Consider the following 18,740-nt stretch of genomic DNA (forward strand, 5'->3'; position numbering starts at 1 on the left):
GCACGCGCCCCACTGCGGGCGCGCGAAGCCGTTGGCGACGTTCCCCGCCCTCCCACTCCCACCCGGGGGCGTGGCTGCCCCCAAGTCGGGGGCGGGCAGAAGGCGGGGACACGCGATGCCCCGCCCCCCCCCCCCGGTCTTCATTTGAAGCCCCTGGATTCTTCACCGCTGACCAATTGCAGCCCGCCCTGTCCCTAGCGCCGACCAATGACCGGCGCGCTCGGGCCGCTTCCGGCACCGCGCCTTGCTCTCCCCTTCCCCACGTCTCCCCGCGACGGGAGGGGCGCGGGGGAGGGTGTCGGCCTGGGTGACGCGCCGCGGGCCGGGAGCCAATAGGGGGCGGGCTCGGCGCTGATGGACGGAACCAGCGGCCAGTGGCGAGGCGCTGGCCGCACTTCCCGTCGGGGAGAGAGTGTAATATGGCGAAGACCTACGATTACCTGTTCAAGCTGCTGCTGATCGGGGACTCGGGGGTGGGGAAGACCTGTGTCCTGTTCCGCTTCTCCGAGGACGCGTTCAACTCAACTTTCATCTCCACCATAGGTAGCGGGGCCGGGGAGCGGCCGGGGACGCCGGAGGCCCGGGCCGGGCGCGCCCCTGAAGGGCTGGGGCTGAGGGAGCGGCTGGGCCGGACGGATCCAGGGATTAGAGAGGGTCGAGGGGACCGGAGGGGAAAAGAGCAACCGCTTCCACCTCTTTTCGGGGGTTCCCGGGCTATGGGGAAGGGGATAGGAACCGAGGGCCCATTTTACAGATGGGGAGACTGAGGCCCCAACTCTCAGCTTGCTCGTCAGGAAGTACAGGTCTTGGGCTGGGGTTTTGGCGCCGGTCATCTCGTGCTGTCCACACAGCAGCCCTCGAAGCTGTTCTTTTGGGGTCGCCGTCTTACAGAAGTGAAACAGGCTTGGGGAGTTGGCCGTAGGAAGAGGCCTTTGACATCTGACCTTATTAAGCATGTACTGTGCGCTAGCCCCTTTATGTGCATTATTACACCCTCCAGTCCTTTGTGTTAGGTGCTGTTATGAGCCTCACTGAGGAATTTGAGGCTCGGGGAGGCATGCGACTCACCCAAGGTCACACAGTCTGCAGGTGGCAAGGATGGAATTTGAATCCTTGTGGGTCTAACGCCCAAAATCAAGACTGGACCACCGGGTGGGAGCACTCATCCCCAGGGCAAGCACGGCTGATCCATCCCAGAGCCAGCCCTCTCCTGCTCTTTCCTCTGTAATGTTCAGGGGTTAAGCCCCTCTCCCTGACCCTGTTTCCCCCATGGGTGAATTTCTTCTAGAAGGAATGGCAAGAAAGAGTCTGGAGCCTTTCTCTGCCCGACCTTCCATCCCACTAGAAGGTGATAGCAATGATGACTGACAGCTGCCTGCCCTGGGACCTGTCATCCCCAAGGAGATGCCAGATAAAAACCTGAGTGAGAAACCAAAATCAGCCGCTGCCACAGACGGTGCTGACTTCCCTATCTTGAGGCCCGGGACACCAGTTGTCACTTTGCAGAACAGCCTTTCCCGCAAAGCCAGCCCACGTTGTGGTTGAACAGAATTGGCTTGTTGCTTCTCAGTTCTGATATCCACAAAAGTGGAGCTGACTTGTCCCCATGTCACAAAAACAGCCATTGCCCGTGTGAAAACGTTTGACCTGGAGGTAACACCAATCAAATGGAGTGGCCTGTGAGCTGTGCAGCCTTGTTCCAGAATAGTCAGCAAGCCCAGGAGTTGATTCTGAATGGGGAAAGCCTAGGAACCAGGCTTTGCTTTACCCCTGTGTAACTCGAGCCCAATAACCTTATCTCCCTGAACCCCACCATGAGCCGCTCATTCCATTCCTGCCCCTCTCCAGGAGCTGCACTTGACAGTTGAGAGAATTGGACTGGAAATGGTCATTCCAGCTTTCCAGCCGCTGGGCGACCCTGAACAAGCACTTAGACTCTGAGCCCTGTTTCTTCAGTTTAGGAGTGATGCTCTCTGCCTTGACCAGTGCCCTGGATGGTTGAGGATCGTAAATGTACAACGAGTAAGAGGTCGTTATCGTGGCCGGAGGCGGCCTGGAGGAAGCAGAATTTCTGGCTCCTGCAGTGACCGCATCTCATCCCTGGACCCAGATGTTTCTGATTCCTCCCCCTCCACCACTCCAGGGTCCAACTTTGGGATAGCGTTTGCATCTCCATGAATCAGGAAGTGATGTTACGTCCTGGCAGGCTGTGGCTTGCTCTCACCCAGACCTCAGTGTCCCAGCGTCGGAAACTTCCTGTTCAGCACAAGCACTAGTGAGATCAATTTGGAGATTGGATCTTTCTGTTGGTTTCTCATTCTTGTCCAGGAAACCCAGTCTAGCTCTTTAGGGCTCCGAGGAGGCCGGCCTCCACTTCCAGACAAAGACATGGCTTGGGCAAGGTCGTCTAGGGAGGTACAGGTGGCACTTAAACCCAGAATCCTTCCCTCCCACCTCAGTATTCTGATTACATTTGTAGTTTTCCAGTAGGCCTCTGTCTTCTGAGCAAATTTAATTCATCCTGACCTTGAAGTGATGGCCTCATAATTCTTAGCCTTGTAAAGTTTAACACTTCCTAATTAAATCTGGTGTGTTAATGAAACCCAGGAAGAGGTTAGGACAGAGTGATGCTGTGGGGCTTTGCCGATTAAACAGGGCATCTTGATTTCACGTGTCCCTGTGGACCTGGGACGGGAGGTAGGGGCTGTTTTAGGAAGGAACAACACTGGGCCACTTAGTCCTGGAATGCAACTGAATGTGTAAAGGTGATTCTCTACTGGCACTGAGTACACCTCTGGCTTGTCTTTATGGATCAGGGATTAAGTGGCTGTTCATTTCCTGCCCAGCTTTCGTTTTGCCAGAGCCCGTTCTCAAAAGCTGCATCGATCACTGGCGGTGTGAACTTGGCCCGGCGGCCAAGTTCGGAATTGGTTCTTCACAGCCTGGCTCAGCTCCCACGGCTTCCTCGGGGCCCCATTCACTCATACCTTCAGGGAGACACATGGCAGATGTGAACGTGCTTCGTAAACCACACGGCACCCTGTGGCTTTTATTTCTTTCGCCCTGCCATCTTTCCCCAACGCCTGCTGTGTGCCAGCACGGCTGCAGGGGCTGAAGAAATGACTGGGGTGAATCAGAGGGAAACCAATGTAACAAGGCCTGTAGTCTAGGTGTGTGTGTGGGACTGGGTGATCAGTTTCTAGTAGATACATAGCTGGCCTCTGCCATGCTGAGTTACCGGAGACACAGCCATGAGTAAGACATCTGAGTCCCTGCTCTCCTGGAGCTTCTGTCCTCGTGGGCACATTTCAGATGCAGACTGATATTCCCTGTGGTCCCCTGGACAGCTCCTGAGGTGGGCAGCGATGGAATTAACATCCCGTCATCAGTTCTGAGGGCTCAAGCCAGGCTCCCGCCTCCGGGCTTCGAGGGCAAAGATGTAGAACAAACTCGCGGAGGTAAAGGCAGGGTCGGGCTGTTTTCCATGGGCAACTTTCACCCCAAGATCCGTGGAGCAAATGCACTGTCAAGGGTGTGCACCCGAAGAAGGAAAAGAAGCGAGGGGAGAGAGAGTGAGGATGGTCAGGAAGGCTCACCTGGGGAGGTGACTTGAACAGAGGCCTGAGTGAAGGGCCGGGGGAGCCAGGAAGTCATGGAAGGAAGCGACGTTCCAAGAGAGGGAAGAGCGAGCACGAGAGCCCTGAGTCCAGACTGCGCGCGGGATATTTAGGAAACAGTCGTGGGAGCTGTTTGCCGCGCGGTGGCCAGGCGAGGCAGGACCTTGGCGCACACGCTCAACTGTTCTCACTTCATCCTGGGGCCGAGGGGGTGGCGGAAGCTTCTGGAAGGTGTTTTTGGTTGTCGCGGCGTGTGTCAGGCCTGCATTCCTTTTCACGGCCGGGTGGTAGTACGGATGGGCCACGTTCTGTTTATCTGCCCATCCGTTGGTGGACACGCTGGCAGGTCTGGAACAGAGGTTAGCTTCGTGACATGGTTGAATGTGGTCAGGAAAGCTGGGGAGGGGACTGAGGGGGTAGGAGGCTGAGAGGTCACCCTGGTCTTGGGGAAAGGGGACTACAGCCGACGAGTGGGAGAGGAGGGCAGGGTCAGGAAGGCTTCTTGGAAGGCGACCTTCCAGCAGGTCTGGTGGAGGCTCAGTGGTTGAGCGTCCGACTCTTGCTTTTGGCTCAGGTCACGAACTCATGGTTCGTGGGATCGAGCCCCACGTTGGGCTCTGTGCCGACAGCGTGGAGCCTGCTTGGGATTCTTTCCCTCTCTCTCTCTGCCCCTCCCCCACGTACGCGCACATGCACGCTCTCTCTCTCTCGCAAGCAAATAAACTTGAAAAAATGAAAGGAGAAAGTTTGTTAGGGCAACAGGTGGGCGGCATAGGGACCACCCACAGAGAAGGAACCGCATGTGCGAAGGCTGGAGGTCCGTGAGAGCAGTATTGGGGGGCATCCTGGGGCTCCATGCCCTGTGTGTTTGGGAGGGCCTGGTGCTAGGTGGTGGGAGGCGTGGGGCTCTGGCCCTCGAAAGATTCCGTGGAGGCCGACTCTGAGAGGCTGCCTGGTGGGCAGAGGGGAGAGAACAAGGCTTTGTCGCCTGAAGGACCTGGGTTTGCCCGCCAGCTCGGTCTGCCCTCTGAGCCTCAGCTTCCCCTTCCAGGAGAGGAGAACGTTCTCTCCAGGCGCCTCCAGACTTGTTGTGGGAGCTTCCGAGATCCCAGGTGCCCCAGTACCAGGCAGGTGCTCCGTAACAGGTTGGCAGCAGCTGCCTCAGATGCAGCTTGGGCAGTGGGCTGACCGTGATGTGCCTTTTCTTTCCTTTTCTTTCAGGAATTGACTTTAAAATTAGGACCATAGAGCTCGATGGCAAGAGAATTAAGCTACAGATATGGTAAGAGGCGTTGGCGTCCTCCGCCCCTTCACCCAGGGAGTGCTTTGAGCCAGAAGCCTTGGTGCCTCTCTCTTTCCCCCTCCCTGTGACCATGGCCTCCACCTCTTTGTGCCTAGCCATACGCGTCAGGCTTTCTTCCGAAACCCAGGGACTGTGCTCTGCTGGTTACTGGGGCCTGGAGTCTGTCAGCACCTTCTGGGGACATAGCTGCCAGTCCGGGTTAGCTCAGCGTTTCGATGTGGGCACCACTGGGCCTGGGCTTCCGAGTGGCCTGCTTCCATTGGACTTGGAGCGTGCCCTCTGTGCCTGGGCGGTGGTGAAGGCTTTGGGACAACGCCATGCCCCAGCCCAGTGTTTCCTTTTGACCCTATCAGCTCGCTGAAGAAGGCCAGACATCATTTCCTCTTTTCTCCCCCACCCCCGGGGAAGCCCAAGCCTTACTTCTTTAGCACACAGACCTGAAATCCCAGAACTAAAAATAAGCTGAGGCCAGGCCCAGCGGCAAGACCCGTTTTCTATTCCGCTTACCTGGGGCTGACTTCTTCTGATACATGAAATCGGAGAGGTTGTGAGTCCCTGTCGCTGGCGCTGCCTGGGGTCTGTAGCCCCTCGGAAGTGCCAGGAAGGCTGAGCTCAGATGGTCAGATGGAAGGGGAGTCCCCGCCCTGCAGCCACATCACCCACGGGGAAGTACGGGCCTTGAGCGAAATGAAAGAGAAGTCACATGTGAGAGGGTGGCGAAATCTCCCTGCCCTAGCGAGCACCTGTGGTGGGAGGGAGTGCCCTGAGGGGGGCCACGAAACCACCTTCCCCGTAGCCCGTCTCCCTCCCCCGGGTCTCAGAGCGTGAGCATCGCTCTGCCTGCCCAGGGCGCCCCCTCGGCTCCCGTGGTGTTCGCCTCTGGTCTGACTCCAGAGTGGAAATCTGGATGAGGCCTGATGCCTCGTCAGCTGGTAATCTGCCCGTCTCTGGTCTCTGGTCTCTGGTCTCTGGTCTCTGGTCTCTGGTCTCTGGCTGCCTCATAAGTTACAAGCCTTAGAAGCATCTCCATCTTTACCACGTGGCTCCCCAGCAGCCTCAGTGCCCGGAGTCCAAGGTGACACGGCGGCAGCTGGCAGAAGTTTCACTTTCCTCTTCTCCTCTCTTCCTACTTCTGCTCTCAGCAGCCTCGATGGGGTCAGTGACTCTCTTAACGCTTCTCTAGACTGAGGCCATGGCAGAGGATAGAAATGACTGTTCCTGACCACTAACGTCACCTGCCGTTAGTGTCAGAAAGCCAGCCGAGCCCCAGATTGAGGGGCCTCCGTGCAGCCCAGCCATGCAGAGCCCTCGCAGGGTCACGAAAGGAACCCCGAATCCAGAGACAAAAGACATGGGGCTTGCCCTGGCCCCGCCACCAATCAGTCAGGCCATCTTTACACCGAGCACTGAATGCCCCCTGTGCCAGGAGCTGGGCTGGGCACGATGTGTCTCACCCAGGTGTCGCCCTCCACCAACGAGGGAAGACTTGCTCCCTGGCTTCTGCCAAGACAGCAAGCAAGCATGAAGGTACACCCCTCCAGCCATGTGACCGGCCCCTTCCATGCCTGCATGGCCCTGGATTTTCACAGCTGACATCCGATCTCGGCTCTTCTGTGAGCCGGAAACTCTGGGAAGAATCCCCAGGAAACAGAGGTGCAGCAGAGGGGTCATTGGAGGGAATGACTTTACGCCCTATGGGGCAGGTCTTTGACACCCCTGAGTCACTGTTTCCTCCTCTGTAAGAGTAGAGGACAAAGGTGCTGTCCCACAGTCGGACAGTGAATTAAGAAACAACCCGCGTCCATCCCGGGTGAGTACCCGTTGTTCCCACGGTGATGACGATTGGTGTTTGCTGTCACCACTCTCCCTTCTTCTCCTCTAGGGACACAGCTGGTCAGGAACGGTTTCGGACGATCACAACGGCCTACTACAGGGGCGCAATGGTAGGGACTGGTTTTTGTTTCTTTTCTTAAAGTCCACGCGAACATCACTCTCGTGAATGCCCAAACCCGGATGCTTCTGGGGAGTCCGTGCTCGGGCTCCTCCGGGGTCCTCGGTCCCGGGTTAGTTTTAGGAAAAGGCTATGTGCCCTGCCCCCACCCCGACATACATCCTCTTCTGCTTCAGGGACAATGCAGGGTTTAAGGACGGTTAATTCTTTGGGAATGAGGGAAGACAGAGGAAGCCGGTTCTTCCAGGTGAGGTCAGTGAAATTGGAGATAGCATGCCCCGACACTTAGGAGTGCTCACGTGGCCTGTGTCAGTCTCTGTGGAATTTGCTACTGAAAACTTGAACATCATCCAGGAGTTGACTTGCTCTGGGCAGTTGGCCGTTGTACGGTCCCCCGGGCCAGAGGCAGGGTGCTATCACAGGAAGACTCGTTCCTTATCCCTCAGGTGCTTTTACGGAGCACCTTCTCTAGGCCAGGCCTGAGCTAGATGCGGAGGAGGACCCGGAATAGGCCGGGTTCCTGCCCTCCGAGTGGGTCGAGCGCATGTGAGGTGTGCACACAGCGGAGCGCTCAGGGTCTGTGGGGAGCGGGAGGCAGAGCCCTGGCCCCTGGCTCAGCACCCTGGGTCACCCTCTGAGCTGCATCTCCTTACTTGGAAAGTGGAACAGAGAACAGGACTCCGTTTCGGGCAGCCGCGAGGGCGGATGGCCGTCTCCCCGTTTCTGGCGCCCGGTGCACACCCCGTCATGTGACCGCATACATGCCTGTTTCCTCTGCAAGACCACAAGCTCTGTGAGGGCAGGGCCACGTCTCAGTCACTGCCGTATGCCCCGGGCCTGGGACCACGCTGGGTATGTGGTGGGTATTCGGGAAATACCGGTGGACGGCAGAAATGAACGGAGGCATTAAGTATTTAGAGTATCCCACATAGCTTTTGAAACATAACAGAAACTCAATCGTGTGCATTGCAACCTTAGCACTCCTCATTAAAATTTATTTACTAATTTTCTTCCCACCTGGCTGTGCTCTGGTGGGGCAGGGGCCTCGGGGAACCGGGGTCCTGGGGGAGCTTCTGCTGTGTGGCCTCAGGTAGGCCCCCTCCCCATCTGGGCTGAAATAGCCCCCCCCCACCGCCCCCATTCTCTGAGGCCTTTCGTGTGCCAGCTGCTGGGCCCAGGTCTTGGCCATTAACAGCGGAGCACGGGTGCCACGGTTGTCCACGTTTCACTGACAGGGGACCTAAGGCCTAGCACGGTTCCATGTCCTGCTTCAGTTCACGCAGAGGGGAAATGACTGGGCCAGTGCCGATTGGCTGTCTCCAGTGCCCACATCCTCAGCCAGCCCTTGATGACGCTGCCCTGAGCCAGGGTGTTTGTGGCTTGCAGTCCTAGATTGGATATATATAGCCTTAGAGAACCCATATATAAAGCCAGCGACCACATGTGGCTCTTTGAGCGTAAATTGACGCAAGTAAGAAATCCGGCCCCTTGGTCGCACCTTTTAGGCACTGCAGAGCCACGTGTGGCCAGGGGTGACCTTACCGGATAGCTCAGAGAACATTGCCCCCATCGCAGCCATCGCCCTCTCCCTGCATGGTACTAGACTCTTGGGTCCCAAATTTGGGGACATTGGGTGTCCGTTGTCCCGTTGGGAGCTTACAAGCTGATAGGGGCAGCCGTGCCCAGGGGGGGCTGGGAACACGGTCGCTTGGGGCCCCGAGGAGAGTTTCCACGGAGGACCTGGAATAGGGTGATCCCGCGTTTTCTCGGCGCTTCTCGCTCCTGATAGCTCCACCCACCACCCCCACCCCTCGGGTGGTGAATATCTGGCACCTTGGAATCTGGAGCGTGGGGTGTCAGCTTGCTGGTGGTGGCCAGAGCCCTGGGCCACCCGAGGGGCCAGTCCCTGGATAAAAGGGAGGAAAGTTCTCATGACCTCGTGGCGTTTCTTGCCCCCTGACGGCCAGAGGCCTCCGCGGTGCTTGACCTAGGGAGTCTGTGCACCTAGGGATCTCGTACTCGAGCTGGCCTTGGCTGGGGAGTGGCCGACAGCACGGCCCCTCTACAAGTTCCTGGTTATCCTGCAGGTGGTCTCCGTTCAGTCTCCCCAAGAGACCCCTGAGAGGGGGCCCCCAGATGGCCTTCCGGAGGGGTCCTGGCCGGGGCCTCAGTTGTGGCAGGCTGCGAGGCCCCTGCGTGTCTCCTTGGGTTCACGGCGGGGCTTCGGAATTGCAGGGGCTCTCCTTTCCCGTCCCTGAGGTCTTACCACACGTCCTCGCCGCTCTCCACCCAGTGCCCGCAGCCCACGTTCTCACTCTGCAGACTCGGGCAGCCTCAGGGACGTCTTGGCCGGCACCAGCGGTCTCGGATGCAGGGCCGGGTCGTCGGGAGGGGGTGGCCTCAGCACATGGAGTAAGCCAGGCCGGCCCAGGACAGCTGGGGCCCTGTGCCTGGAAGGTGGCCCTCGGCGTTACTTGGTCCTGATGAGGGCCCAGGGAGGTTCCTAATGGGAGCTGGTGTGACCAACTTGTTCAGGGTCAGTCTTTCCCGGGCTTGAACCTTTAAGGGCGCTTTTGTGGGCCTCAGTTTGCTCTGTATCAAACAGGGACACGTGTCCTTCGCAGTGGCGGCAAGGTCACGGGCCCAGGTGGAGGTGGGTTCACTCTGCAGCTCTTTAGGGACTCCTGCGCTGTCTCCCACCTGCTCACACGTGGGTAACGGACCCTCAGGGGCCTCAGTGCCGCCCAGCCCCACGCTCCAAGCTGGCCCCGTGGGCGGACTCATTGGAACACACAAGAGTGTCAGGATCAGGCCATCCAGGGTTCAGACCCCGGTTACGCCCTTTACTCTCTCACGGGAAGGGAGGCGGGCCTGGCCACCCCACACCTCTGGGTCCTCGTCTGCAGAGTGGGGACAGCCGGACCCACCTGTGAGGGCTGTGAGGCTTCAACGAGACCCTACCATAGAACGTGGTGCGCAGTAGGTGCTCGGAGGGGACTCAGGCAGGGCGGACTGAGTGAAGGGGAGCACTGTGGGCCCTGGGGCCTTGGAGCATGGGGCTGGGAGGCAGGTGGGACGCCGAGAGCTGCCAGGCCATGGGCACACGTGCCCTGCTGGTGCTGGGGAGCCCGCGAGGCTCGTCTGCAAGCACGAGTGTGGTGGGGTCTGGTCTGCAGGGTGAAGGGTCACCTTGGTGGCGGGGTGGGCAGGACTAGAGCCTGGGCGACCAGGGAGGAGCCGGTCCTGGAGTCCAGCAGAAGGAAGGGCCCCAGGGGTGGAGTGGAGGGAGTTGGCAGGAGGGGCGTTTTGCTGGGGTCTCGGCCACCCCACCTTGCTGGGGCCTCCCCCTCAGCTCGCAGCTTGTCCAGAGCACACGTTTGTCTCCCTTCCCGCCCAGGGCATCATGCTGGTCTATGACATCACCAACGAGAAATCCTTTGACAACATCCGGAACTGGATTCGGAATATTGAGGAGGTAAGGCTTGCGCCCCTCACGTGCAGAGGAACTTCATGCATGTCCCCACCTCGGTCGCCGCCCCAGAGCTCCTCGGATAAGAGATGAGCTCACTGAGGCACAGAGACCCCTAGAAGTCACTTGCCAAGAGCTCCATGGCCAGGGATGTACCCGGAATGGGGACCGGGACCCAGGTGGCTGACCCTGGAGACCACACATGGGCCTCGCGTCATCATGGGGTGGCCCTGAGAGCCCATTAATTTCCCCACCGGGGCTGTCAGGTTTGGGCAATGTCTCAGCCGTGAGAGAAGAGATACCTGAGCTCTTGATCACTGTGAGCATTTGGTGCTTTCTAGAAACGGGAGGTTCCAGGATAGGCATGACCCTTGCATTTGGCAGACAGGCATTTCAGATTGTACTCTGAGTTTCAGCAGAGCGGGGTGTGAGCTGGTTTGAGCCACCCGAGTTCAAGCCAGCAGCTCTTCGACTGCAGCTGGCTGGGAAAGCAGACCTTGAACCCAGGAGGGAAAAGAAGGCAGTTAGCCCCGCCTCCCCGTCCCAAAGCTGGCGTCCCCGCCTTCTGGCTCCCCAGACAGGCTCACCCCAAAGCCTTCTTGGACGACAGCACTTGTGCCTCTCGGTGACTCACCAGGTGGGGCTTCGGGTCTGAGGTGCAGCGAGAGGACTTCACCCATCCATAAAGTCACGGCCGAAGGTCACGCCACGGCTGACATCCGTGAGCAGTGGCACCAGGCCGCCATCCTGACAGGCCCACTGTCAGACCTGATGGTCTGCTGGCCGGAGGCCGTGCCCGGGCTGAGGACAAGGAACCACTCCCATTGGTCCTTGTGGAAACTCAGTGTTTCTGGCCAGTGGGCGAGAGGGTCTTGCAGTTAACAGGAAGTTCGGGAGCAGAGCAGTGTTTCACGAGACCTGATCTGAGCTACACGACGAGGTCCCTTTCCATACCCTCGTCCTTCGGGAAGCGTGGAACCTTCCACTGGAGCCCAAGAAAGGGTTGGAGGAGGAGCCCTTTACAAGCATGAGGCAGCTGTGGGGGGCGCCAGGGGATGGGGACACCCCGGGGCTGGCTGCAGTGGGGGGCCATTGCCACCCCAGGCGCTGCCTACTTCCAGAGTCCAAACGGAGCAAACTGGAGTGGGGCGGAAGGTCCCGGGAGAGCAGCTGGGGCCTCCAGCGGAAGAGGCAGGGAGGGAGGGAGGCGAGCGGGGGTAAATATCCCAGCCTCGCTTGCCTCCGTAGGCCAGACCCTGCCAGGAGCCCAGGGATGGCCTCAGGGCCTGGGTGACACAGCCCGTAGGGAAGCTGTCCTCAGCAGCCAGAGAGCGTGTCCTCGGTCAGAGTAGTAGCCAGAACCTGGACTCTGCTCTTGTATTGGCTGTGTGACGTGGGACAGGCCACTCAGCCTCTCTGATCTTCAGCTCGTCCCCTGTACAAGGGTGTGTCAGCAGTCTTGGCCCACCACGCGGATTTCGGGGGACAGACTGTGTGTTGGCCTCTGACCTCTCACCACCCGTCTGCCCTCCCCTTCAGCATGCTTCTGCAGATGTCGAAAAGATGATACTCGGGAACAAGTGTGACGTGAACGACAAGAGACAAGTGTCCAAGGAACGGGGAGAGAAGGTGGGCATGGCCACCGGCGTGGGCCTGGCACCTCGTGGCACAGGGACCTCAGGGTTTTAGGGTTCTCTGCATGGAGGCCTGTTCTGCCCCAGAGGGTCTCCGATTGCTCACTCGCCGAGTGGGCTTTGGGGGAGACTCTCTCACAGTCTCTGCAAGCATACGATAACCGGCCAGCCTGGCTTGTACAAGACTGAGGGGGTCTGGGACTCAGGACAAAGGGAGAGTGGAAGGCACTCCCTCCGCTGGGCTTCCGTCTAAAGACTGCACACGCAGCGGCTTCTGGGATGTGCTCTGTGTGCTCCCTCACGGCATCCGGTTGGAACCTGTGGGACCCACAGGAAGCAGAGGAGAGAGCAGTGGTTTGAGCCACGCCCCCTCCACCCTCCTGCCAGGGATGTTCACCACCTGCTCTCCACTGGGGACTTGAGGGAGCAGCCCAGGTGTCAGATCCATGGCCTGAGACCCCCCCCAACTCCCGCCTCTGCACTGCTCCTGGCTCAGGGTTTGTGGGGTTCAGGGGTACCTAGTGGCTAACATGCACGTGTGTATCTCCCTTCCACACAGCTCGCCCTGGACTATGGAATCAAGTTCATGGAGACCAGTGCGAAGGCCAACATCAACGTGGAGAACGTGAGTCCTGGGCCCTCTGGGCTGAGGGACAGGCTGCACCCTCTGGGGAGGCTCTACCAGGGGGACCGACCTCAGGCCCTGGGCTGCCTAAGGTCGGTCCCTCACTCGGCTGGCCACGCGGCACTTTCTAGGCGGTGTGCCAGGCCCCTTGAGGGAGTTGCCATGTTCTGACATCAGCAGGTGCGGGCCCTGGCTGGGCACCTAGGCTGTTACCTCAGTGGTTCTTGGGCAGCCCTGGGGAGCAGGCGCCGTTTTACCAATGGAGAAACGGCCTCAGAGAGTCCCAGCTGACAGGTGCCCAGGCCCAGCTCCACGTGTGTGCCCTCGGCCCTGCCACCCTCACAGACAGGCCCCGGTCAGCAAGCCCAGATGACTGAGCTTTGGCCGGGGCCACCCGCTCTTCTCCGTGGAGCTGATCTGCCGACCTCCATCCCACTGCCCCAGTGATCTTTCCAGAATTCACCTTCCATGTTGCTCCCAGCCTCAGCCCAACACTCCTGGCACAGAAGGCCCTCCCTCACCAGCCCCAGGCGGTGTGTGCCACCCACAGCTTGGGCCTTGCCCGCAACTTTCCATCCCAGGCCCCCCGTGCCACACCCTCCTTGCACCCCCTTTCCCCTCAGGGCCCAGCCCGAGTGGCCGCTCGCAGGGAGACCTTCACTGTCCCCCAGGCCCTTAGGCCCACCACTTTGGTCTTCCCTAGCACCGAAACCAGCCTTCACAACAGAATATTCCACGTCATGTGGGCGTTCGTTGAGACTCTGCCTCCCTACCAAGAGGGGCCAGCTCGAGCCTCGTCAAGCATGGGGAGGCAAGCCTTGACCTGGCACTGGCCCTCCCAGGCCTCCCTGCTGGCAGAGACCCCACGCGAAGTGTGTTTGGCTAAGAACGGCTTGTTTTTCCTCTCTGCCCGGCCCTGACCTGACTGTCAGAGGTGGGGGCAAAAGTGGACAGAGCACAGGAGTCGGCGGTGGAAAACTGGGCCCTCCTCCTGGATCCTTCTGGCTCTGTCAGTTAGGCACTGGGTGCCTTCAGACAAGTCACTCGACCCCTCTGAACCTCAGTTTCCTCTGTGTCCAGTCAAGGGTGACCCCATGTCCCAGGTCATTGGCTCAGGGGAGGTGGCGGTCCAGCTTGGCAGGAGTGGCCCAGTGGTGGCAGGAGATGGGGCTGGACAGGTGAGACCCCACCTGGGAAGCCACCCTGACGCTGCTCCCCTGCCCACCCCACTGTCCCGCCACTTCTCCTACACGGGAGTGGCCCAGCACCCGCAGGCCCCTACCCGCTTCCTGCTCCCGCGGCCCTGACAACATCCTTATTCCACAGGCATTTTTCACTCTCGCCAGAGACATCAAAGCAAAAATGGACAAAAAACTGGTGAGTGTATGTGCTTTCTGAATCCTTTCATGGGTCCCTGTTGGAGCCAGCCATCCTTGGCCTCAGTGCTGTGACGCCTCCCCAGGCAGATCCTGCTCTTCGGGGCCCGGCTAGACCCAGTCGAGCATCTCTGGGAAAGGGGCAGGAGTTAGCAGGACACCCTGCTCTGCCCCATCCGCTGCTCTGGGGCCCGGAGCTGCTCCGTGACAGGTGCTCCCTACTAAGTTCATGGGCCAGCAGGGGACACGCGGCCCTTGCCGTCCTACCTGGGAGATGGCACGTGTGAGGAGAGAGAGCCTCCTGCAGAAAAACCCCAGGCAGGCCCAGAGCCACAGTCCGCCACCCCCCCAGTCCGTGACAAGACACCCCCTGCCCTCCCCCCCCCCACCCCCCCCCCCCCCGCAGGGCTGACAGCCACCAGCTTTCCGTCTTGATGAGTCCACCCCAAGTTCTGCTGGCTGTGACAGTTCTGTGACCTTCGGTGGGTGCCAGGGCCCTGGGGCCTCTGAGAGGTCCCACCTGGATCCCTCCGTATCCGCCCTTTTGTCTGTTTTCTGGCCTTTTTGTTTCATGGTCCCCACTCTCTACAACTACCACTTTCTTTGGTCACATCTACACACTCGAGTTTATGTTGGGCGTGTTCAGCCCCTAAACACTGCTGGGAGTCTTGGCCCCGAGCCCTCCATTCCAGTGGCCCCCGTTTCCCGGCCAGGTGACACCCCTCGCTGTCTGATTCCAGGGCGTGAAGTGAGCTATTCGTTGGCTTGCGTTACGCCTGGTCACACGCGAGTGCGCACGTGACACAAAATGCCACTCAGGTAGGTCACGTCTGACTGAAAACATGGCTCCGGAATTCTAAGATGCTGCGAATTCAGTCACAAGGGATGGGATCCATTTAGTGGCAGCCCTTTAGCCAAAACAGGACCGTGTCCACGCAAGCAGACGTACGGCCCGACGACGGCGTGCAGTGTTCCTGTAATTTTGTTTCTCTTCAGCCAGAGTTTGATTCTAGAGGCTCCTTCTGACACTAGCCCCCCAGCGGTGACACTAAGCATCACACTCACTTTTTCCGTAGCCTGTGCTTTCGGCATCGGCCTGTCGACTGCCCCTAGAATGTGCCGTGTCCTTCCAAGGCCCAGACTGTGAAACACGGGTGTGCAGCCACAGTCCGTGCGACCTCTCTTTTTCTGAGCTGAACTGTAAATCACAGTTAAACGCCTTCTCGTTCCCTGTCACCTTTGTTCACATGCAGAGTTGCAGCCTCCACGGCTTCCTATCTGTCTTTTTAATCGAAATGCCACTGACGTTGAACGTTGCGTAAATTTGAGGCTTACAGTACGTTGGTTTTAACACGTTGGGAGCCGATACCTCTATTATCTCACATACTCGTGTACTTACCGTTTCTCTTTTGCGTTGAGAACAATTCAGATCTGGTCTCTTAAGCAACTTTGACTGTGATCGCTGTGCCGTGCATCAGATCTCCAGAACTGTCTATGTGCTAGTTGCAAGTTCGTATCTGTGTTACTCAGACGGCCAGTTCTGCCCACCCCTGCCTCCCCTCCTAGAGCATCAGGGGAAGCCAGGCCCCGCCAGCACCCTCCTCCCGGACCGCTGGTGCTCTCCCGCTCCGCTCAACCCAGCGCTCCTCACCGCTGAGCACACACTGCGTCCCCACAACCCGCCCGGGCCGCTGCCACCCTCTCCACCTTGTCACCCTGCCGCTTCCCTGCCGTCCACTCCAGGCCTTTTTTTGTTCCTCACATGCCCCACATTCCTTTAGACTTTCCCCTCCACCGGGGAAAGTGGCGGTCCGGCTTGGCAGGAGTGGCCCAGTGGGCGCCCCCCTCGCGCATCCGTGTCCTAAGGCTGCTGGAATGCGTTCCCGGAACAAGCTTAGTAGCGTCAACGACACACGAGCATGACGGTTCTGGAGGTCACAAGTCTGAAACGGGTCTCACTGGACTGAGACCAAGGTGTCAGCAGGGGTGCCCTCCCCACAGGGAGGACCCGCTGCCTTGCCTTGTCCAGCTTCTAGAAGCCACCACATTCCTTGCCTTGTGAGCCCTTCCTCCGTCTTCCGAGCCAGCCACCCAGCACCTCCCTGACCCTGCTTCCTGCTTCCTTCGTCTCGCTCTTCCTCGACCACGGCTGGAAAGTTTCTCTGCTTTTAAGGAGTCGCAGGGTTAGATGGGGCCCACCTGGGTGATCCAGGCCCCTCTCCCCACCCCTCCTCAATCGCGTCTGCAAAGTCTCTGCCACCACGTCACGTACCGTCTGTGCAGGTTCCAGGGACGAGGGCGTGGACATCTTGGGGGGCAGTTACTCCGCTGACCACGGCCCCTGGACCATCCCTGGCCTCGCTTCCGAGAGGTCTGCGCTCCGACATCGCCATCGAAACGCTTCTCCACCCTTCGCCTGTTTTGTCTCATTACTCGCTGCTGTGGAAAGCGCCGCTCAGTTGTTTAGCTGTGCGATTTGTCTGCCCCCAGCGGGACCTTTTGTCCTGTCCACCCCTGCCTGCCCAGCGCCCACAAAAGTGCCTAGCACCACATAAGTGTTCGATAGTTGCCTGAATAAAACTTCAAGTTTTACCTAAGAGCACAAAGGCGAGAAGAGACTAGTCAAAAGGAGACCAAACCTCGCCAACAGTAGAATGGGAGAAAGCAGGGTCTGAGTTCCCAGGGTAGGCAGGGGCCAGCTCGCAGAGGCTTCAAGTGACGGATTTAGGCCACTCCTCAGAAACCTGGGGGAGGTGGATGGGTGTCAGTATGGACTGAGCAGACGAGATCAGAGATTAGGGCTTATGCCACCAGCTGCGGGGCAGAAGGTGGACAAGGGGAGAGGTGGGTCCAAGCCTTGGCACACGGTTACGGGGAGTCCTGTGTGAGTGGCGTTGCGACCTTGAGCCCAGCCTCCCCTCGATCCCAGGAGGCAGTCTTTCCACTGCCCCTGGGCTGCCTCGCCGGGAGGGGCTGAGCACAGATGGATAGATGGATAGAGGGACGGAAGTAGGGAAAGGAGAATGAGATGGGTCAACAAACGGTGGGAAAGTTGTCGAGGAGATGAATGGAACGGGGGATGGGCAGGCGACTGAAAGACTGACAATGAGTGGTTGGAAAGGGGAGGAACGTAGCAAATCTGGGGTTTGTAAAAAGCGAGTTGGAAGGGACAGTTGGATGAATGGATGGTTGGAAGGTGGCAGAAGGTTTGACAAATGGGAGGGGACGGGTGGGTGGATGGACCATCCGGATCCTGGCAGACGGGTGGGTGGTTGGTTCATTGGTCGGTGGGCCGGTTGGTTAAGAGACATAGTGCTGATCCCCAGCCATGACCTTGCAAAACCCTTTGCAATTTCAGGAAGGCAACAGTCCCCAAGGGAGCAGCCAGGGAGTCAAAATCACCCCAGACCAGCAGAAGAGAAGCAGCTTTTTCCGATGTGTTCTTCTGTGAGGAGCACTGCCTTACTCTGAGCCTCGCTCAGCTGAGCTGACTGTGCCTGTCCTGAGCGAGCCCCTCGCTCGGCCGGGGGCCCTCCCCCCCCAACACTCCCTGCCGTGCCGCGGCCACCGGGCCCATGGCCACCAGACACAGTTGAGAAATTGTTGATTTTAGTAACTGTCTGATCTTTTTTCAACTTTGGAGATGGAATAAGTTAAGAATTTGCTATTTTTCTGGTCTGCGGAACGGGCCCTCTCAACCACGTGACCAGAGAGGAAGCTGGAGCGGAGCTGTGGCCGCCAACATCAGCCGGCACGGTGGGCCTCTGTCTCCAGGCCTCCCTGCAGCACAACCGAAGCCCCACCGGAAAGCCCGTCCACGTCCCCACCACGGAAGCCAGGCCCCGGAGCCCAGCGACGGTTCCAGGAGTGCTGGGCCCTCACACCCTGAGCGAGGCGACGCATGCCGGGCCCACAAAGCGTCCAGCCAGCACATCTGACGCCTACCTTCTCCTCTTCTGTCAGTTTTGGACAAGTGACGAAAACCATTCTCTTTCCCCCCTCCTTTCTCTTCTTAACTGTCAAGCCAGACCAAAGGGAAGCACAAATTACGGAAATCCTGAGGAAAGAAGCGTGGGGGGAGCCCTTCCTGTTTCACAGCCAGGTGCCGGTCTGCAGTCCAGCCTCGGCCGGCTCCGTGGGCCTCTCTCGGCATTCCCCGCCTGAGCACCGAGGGGACGCCACGCGTGACCCTGAGAACGCAACCAACCACACACGGTCCACCTGTGATTGGGGCATCTGTCTGCCTCTGGGCCCCCGGGCAGCCCCCCCGCCCCCCGCCCCCCGCGTCCTCTTCCCTCCTGCTGTCTCCAAACTGGACGTTCTTTCTAGCTGAGATTTTTTATTTTTCCAGATCTGTAGTGCCATGAAGTGATTCCGTCTTTGATTTCCAGCGGCAGACCCAGGTGCTTGGGAGCCCGTGCGCACCTCTGGCCGGACGTGGCCAAGAGCGTGAGGCCGCGCTCGGCGCTGGCCAAGGCCCAAGGCGACAGGCTGGCCGCATAGCAGTCGGAGTTGGTTTTTAGCTGCCGTCACCAGGTTCTGTTGTGACAGTTCTGCCCTCCTGTAGAGACTGTGCAATTGGACCAGGTAGCCAGGTCGGAGCGGCGTCACCAGGGAGCCTTTATTTTTTCTTATCCTTCCCCCCGACTCCCCGCCACACCCCCCCCCCCCCCGCCCCGCCCCAAGCTGCTGTCAGTCCAAGCCATTGGCGTTGTAGTTTCTTCTTTTTGGAATTAAAACCAACATACCAGCAATAGTCTGCTCT

The 18,740-nt window shown here is 59.1% G+C and overlaps 1 protein-coding gene and 1 long non-coding RNA gene across 2 annotated transcripts; one reads left to right on the forward strand and one right to left on the reverse strand.

Moving 5' to 3' along the window:
- Nucleotides 1-319: 319 nt before the first annotated feature.
- On the forward strand, nucleotides 320-18,021 carry RAB8A (RAB8A, member RAS oncogene family). The gene is made up of 8 exons (XM_042928783.1): nucleotides 320-543; nucleotides 4,839-4,899; nucleotides 6,803-6,863; nucleotides 10,269-10,346; nucleotides 11,880-11,969; nucleotides 12,534-12,599; nucleotides 13,926-13,976; nucleotides 17,334-18,021. The coding sequence occupies exons 1-8, from the start codon at nucleotides 420-422 to the stop codon at nucleotides 17,424-17,426; spliced, it is 624 nt and encodes a 207-aa protein (XP_042784717.1). The 5' UTR covers nucleotides 320-419; the 3' UTR covers nucleotides 17,427-18,021.
- LOC122214110 lies at nucleotides 3,018-10,276 on the reverse strand. Its single transcript, XR_006199741.1, has 3 exons — nucleotides 9,138-10,276; nucleotides 5,428-5,597; nucleotides 3,018-3,956 (listed from the first exon to the last, which is right to left on the reverse strand). It is a non-coding gene; the product is annotated as an uncharacterized LOC122214110 (long non-coding RNA).
- Nucleotides 18,022-18,740: the final 719 nt, after the last annotated feature.

Source organism: Panthera leo, chromosome A2, assembly GCF_018350215.1.
Source record: "Panthera leo isolate Ple1 chromosome A2, P.leo_Ple1_pat1.1, whole genome shotgun sequence".
NCBI classification, from domain to species: domain Eukaryota; kingdom Metazoa; phylum Chordata; class Mammalia; order Carnivora; family Felidae; genus Panthera; species Panthera leo.

What these genes read in the sequence shown, in the direction of transcription:
- RAB8A (XM_042928783.1), top strand. Translation starts at nt 420, where the DNA reads ATGGCGAAGACCTACGATTACCTGTTCAAGCTGCTGCTGATCGGGGAC. An exon ending in AACTTTCATCTCCACCATAG is followed by an intron (nt 544 to 4,838) that starts GTAGCGGGGCCG and finishes CTTTTCTTTCAG; the next exon opens with GAATTGACTTTAAAATTAGG. An exon ending in CCTACTACAGGGGCGCAATG is followed by an intron (nt 6,864 to 10,268) that starts GTAGGGACTGGT and finishes CTTCCCGCCCAG; the next exon opens with GGCATCATGCTGGTCTATGA.